This window comes from Bidens hawaiensis, unplaced genomic scaffold (assembly GCF_021521415.1).
Source record: "Bidens hawaiensis isolate Kalapana, Puna unplaced genomic scaffold, B.hawaiensis_p1.1 tig00056753_1, whole genome shotgun sequence".
In the NCBI taxonomy this organism is placed as follows: domain Eukaryota; kingdom Viridiplantae; phylum Streptophyta; class Magnoliopsida; order Asterales; family Asteraceae; genus Bidens; species Bidens hawaiensis.
The window spans coordinates 92,410-97,256 of record NW_027500216.1 but is presented as its reverse complement, the minus strand read 5'-3'; the positions used below and the strand labels follow the sequence as shown (position 1 = coordinate 97,256).

General features: G+C 37.1%; 1 protein-coding gene across 1 annotated transcript; it reads right to left on the bottom strand.

Moving 5' to 3' along the window:
• Positions 1-647: 647 nt before the first annotated feature.
• Positions 648-1,396, bottom strand: LOC143601573 (pathogenesis-related protein PR-1-like). The gene has a single exon (XM_077078954.1). The coding sequence runs from the start codon at positions 1,246-1,248 to the stop codon at positions 733-735; it is 516 nt and encodes a 171-aa protein (XP_076935069.1). The 5' UTR covers positions 1,249-1,396; the 3' UTR covers positions 648-732.
• Between the last annotated feature and the right edge of the window lie 3,451 nt (positions 1,397-4,847).

The following is a 4,847-nucleotide window of genomic DNA, read 5'->3' as shown; positions in this document are numbered from 1 at the left end:
ATGTCATTTTTGACTCTTTTAACTAGTGAACCATTACCCTGTTACGAGATAAGGTGTAGTGTTTCTAAAAAGAGTGCATGTTACGAGATAAGGTGTAATGTTTCTAGTGTGCATGTGCTAGTTTAGTTCGGTTTTTGATTTTAAGTATGGGTTGGGCTCGGTTCGGTTATGATTAGATTTTCAGTTTTACATTTGAGATTGAAATGAAGAATTTGTGTATTAAAATTTTGACTTCAAGCTTTTGTTAACTACTTATGAATAAACATTCAAACAAGCTCAATACGCTTCAATTCCTGGGTACGATGAGGTTTTCATGTGAATTTCGTTCTTTTCGGTGCAGTTCGGTTTTGAAAAGAGGTAATTCACTTAATCGCTTTTTTCTCACCCATATACTTTTGAACACTGTTCTTTCTAACAAAAATATAATCTTTATTTTTTTTAAAAAAATTTTGGCAACACAGTTTATATATTGTTTCTGATTAAGATATAAAGAATATCCCTTGACTATGCGAATTGACGATGTAGTCATACTGCGAATGCTCGATATGTATGTTTGTGTTCACATATGGTAAACAAGCTAGAATTTAGAACTTAACTAGTAATTGATATATATATATATATATATATATATATATATATATATATTATCCCCAATATTTATTACACTAACTTATACATTGTTAAAAGAATCACACATTCGTCACAACTCAACAAATTAGACACTAATATTAATCAATAAGGCTTCTCACCTACATAGTTTCCAGGAGGATCATAGTTACAAATCATGAACACTCCCCTACCTCCAAAGCAAGTCACTCTAGCACACCCGATTCGTCTACTCGACTTCCACACAATTTGCGTGTAATGCCCACATTCCCTCCCTTGATTGCACGAATTCGACTGGTGGTTGTACCAACGCCCCTCCGACACCCATGTGGCAGCCGCTTGAGACGGGTTCCATCTACTACCACTACCCCAAAAAATGTTCTCCCCATACGGCCCGTTGGAATGCTTCAACAAGCAATCTTGACGCCTCTGCCTAGCATACATGTTTGCATAACGCGCTAGACGCCGGTCCCACACTAGAGGTGGCGTATGTATTTCGGCTCGTGCACGGTTTTGAAGAGACATGAAGTCTTTGATAAGATGATGCGAGTGTCTTCTTGGGTGTGGGATGGCATTTGACCCTGACAAGAGGATGCTAAGGAAGAACACCAAGATCATGGAAGTAGTTTTAGGAAACCACATTGGGACAGAACCCTTGGATTTCTTAATTTAGTAGGAAAACTGTTAGATTTGTAGCATGTTTTGTTGCATAAAATATTAGGGGGAGAACGAAAATTAGGTGTCATCCATGTTCTATGATGATTGTCACATTGCTTTCTTCTAGAACATGAAAGGTTGATTAAATATGAATTTGTTTATTTTATTTTTAAAATTAAAATATTTAAGTTTCTTTCCACTTATTTTTATATATAGGCCAAGCAAATGCTATTTTCAATTAGAAAACTCTGATGTAAAACTTCTATTTATTAGCTATTAGTAGAAAACTAGAAATTATAACTAAGATATGTCTAATTCATAACTGAAACATGAGTTTTTAATTTTCCAAATTGCGGTGGCCAGTTGTTAAAGTTGACGATGCTCTCATTCTTTGACAAAGGATACGTATTTGATCATAAAGTGATAATGATTGGTTTTCTTTAACAGATCGATATAGATTGATTGAAAGGTGTATTATTATAAAATTAATAAAAGAATCTAATAATATAAATAAATAAATAAACTAAATCGTAATCTTTTATTAATAGTATTTCAAATGTGTGATATTTCAATCAGAAGATGAATAATTTAGGAAGTTAAAAAAGAGCGAGTATGATTTTATATGTAAAAAAGTGTTGAAACAAGCCTTCTTTTATAGGTAGGGAATTATCACAAAGTTTAATTTGAAATGATACAACACTTCATGAGATGTTATGTCGTTGCCACAAAGTTGTTGGCAGTTGTTCTATTATCATCAGCAGTAACATCTTTTAGCTAGAACTCCTTTCGGAGTAACTAAGTTACCCTTATTACTTAAGTTGCTATAGATGCTTAGTGACTATTGAAAGGCAACTTACTACTAGTATCATACGTACCTTTGATGCAATTACTACATACAATATAGTTACTACGAATGATAGTTACTATTTATGATAATTTCTATTAGCCATCAATTACCTCATTAAGTATAAATTCCCATTAGACTCATTCTACAACTCATCTTCATTAGATACAACTCCATACCAAAAATGAGACATATTTTTGTTGAATATGGGTTTATAATCATGATAACATTCACCTTACAGTTTTCTCAAAAAAAAACAAAAAAAAAAAAAAAAAAAAAAAAAAACATAATCAATATCCATCTAATGTTTCATTCAACAACATTCTTGACTTGTTTGACAAAATGATGGATAACAAGACAACATATGATTTTAATCATAACCGTGTGACTTTACATGTATGGTACTTTTAGGCTGAGGGGTGTGGGGGGCGCGAGAGGGGGCGCGAGTGGGGGCGCCAGCCAATAATATTGTGACGTGTGGCAGAGAGAGAAAGTTGATAAGATGGGTGTTGGTAGTGGTGCTCGCGCCCCGGGACATGGTGTGGAGGGGCGCGAGAGGGGGCGCGAGCGGTTTTTTTTTTTATTATTTTTTAAATGTAGTAAAAAAACGTATTATTAAAAAAACGCAAAAATTATTTAAAAAAACACACATTTTTTTGAAAATTCATATAATAAAAAAAACATACTAAAAATTAAACAAACAATAATATTTAATAATAAAACTAATCTAATACAAGATCCTCTGGTCGCCTCGCCCACAAATGTTCAACCAACTCATGTCGAAGATCCCCGTGTATCTCACGGCTCTTGATATTTGCTATGTTATGAAGTTTTTGTTGATCACTGATTGTGGACGGTTGTGGCGGAATGTCACCTTGGTAGTTTTGGCATATAGCTTTGCCCTCGTCTTCTAACGTCATGTTGTGTAGGATAAGACACGTGTAGACGACGTCCATTATCCTCTCCCGAGTCCAATAACGTATCGGGTTCGCCAGAACATAATATTGTTTTTTTATAGCTCCAAAAGCTCTTTCAATATCTTTTCTAGCAGACTCTTGCTTCTTCGTAAAATACTTCCGTTTGTCGGCGACTGGCTCTGTAAAAGCTTGAACTAACACAGCCCATTCGTTGTAAATACCATCGACCAGATAGTACCCGTACTTGAAGAGTTCTTCATTTGCAACAAAAGATTGAGGTGGTTCAACCCCGTCGATAAGGTCGTTGATCAAATGTGACTGATCGATAACATTAAGGTCGTTATTTGACCCAGCAACACCAAAAAAAGCATGCTAAAACCAAAGATCCTGTGACACCGCCGCCTTAAGTATTAGGGTCGGCCCTTCATGATCACCACGGTGGAACTGACCTCGCCAGGCCGTTGGACACATAGCCCATCCAACATGCGTACAATCGATGCTACCTAGCATCCCAGGAAAACCATGTTTTTCTGCGTGCACCTCATATATGCGTTGGATGTCATACGTTGTAGGTTTACGCATATATCTCCGAGCGTAAGTCGATATGACTCCTACGTACAATATATATTAAAAAATGTAATAAATATTTAATAAAAAGTAAAATTAATGTTTTTTACCTTGGCAGAAAAAATGAAGGGATTCACGTGCAACCCTTTTCGACATCTGTAAATACTCATCCAAAGCGTCCGACGAGATGCCGTACGCTAGTTGACGGATAGCAGCCGTGCATTTTTGAAGAGGGGTAAAACCGGGAAGACCCCTAGCATCCTCCCTTTGTTGGAAAAAGGGATACCGTGCCTCTAAATCACTCGCTATACGCGTGAACAATTGTCTGCTCATTCGAAAACGAGTTCGAAAATCCGACTCCGCGTATACCGGTTGAGGGCTAAAATAATGCCTCATCAAAGTATCGTTAGCACCCGATCGATCATGATCACGAGGTGGTGCTCTAACCCTCGGGAGTCGGGGTTGATGGGCTTGATTTTGCAAGAGATTTACCACGGCTGCGGTCAAAACTCCCCCTACATGAAGAATCAAATCATCCTCTTCGGAGGAGTCGGAATCAGACGAGTACGACGACATTATTTTTAAAAAAAAAAATGGGACGATGGGTTGTTTGGAGATTGAAGTTGTGTTTGATATGGTAAAAATGGGTTGATTTAGGGGTATTATATAGGATTTTGTAAAGGTTTTTTTAAAAAAGTTTGAAAGAAATGGGTAATATATAGGAAGTGTTGTATAAAGAAATGGGTAAGTTTGGTGTTTTGTGAAGTTGTGTTAAAGTGTTGTATAAAATGGGTAATATATAGTAGTAGAAAAAATTTTTTTTTTTAAAAAATTAAGAGCCAACGGCTCATTTAAGCTTTCAACCGGCTCTTTTCACCATTCCCCATGCCCCTCACGCTCAACCTGTCCCGCGAACCCCCTGGCGCCTGCCTCTTTTTCCGCGCTCGCGCCCCTCTCGCGCCTCGGTGGTGTGGTGCTCGCGCCCCGGGGCGCGAGCGGCTGTCCTCTTGCGCCCTTTCTCACGCTCCACACCCCTCAGCCTTAGCAACTTCTATTAATATATTCAATATCTAACTAATCGGTCACATTACCACCTTGTGACTTCTATATTCACCATACACACTCATATAGCTTAACAAGAATAACCACATTTTGATCCAATATACAACTTGTATTCATAAGTCATAACCATCAAAGTGAAATATTAAGCCACATATTTATATATATAGAGTAAAGTGCCATTTTCGTCCCCGTGG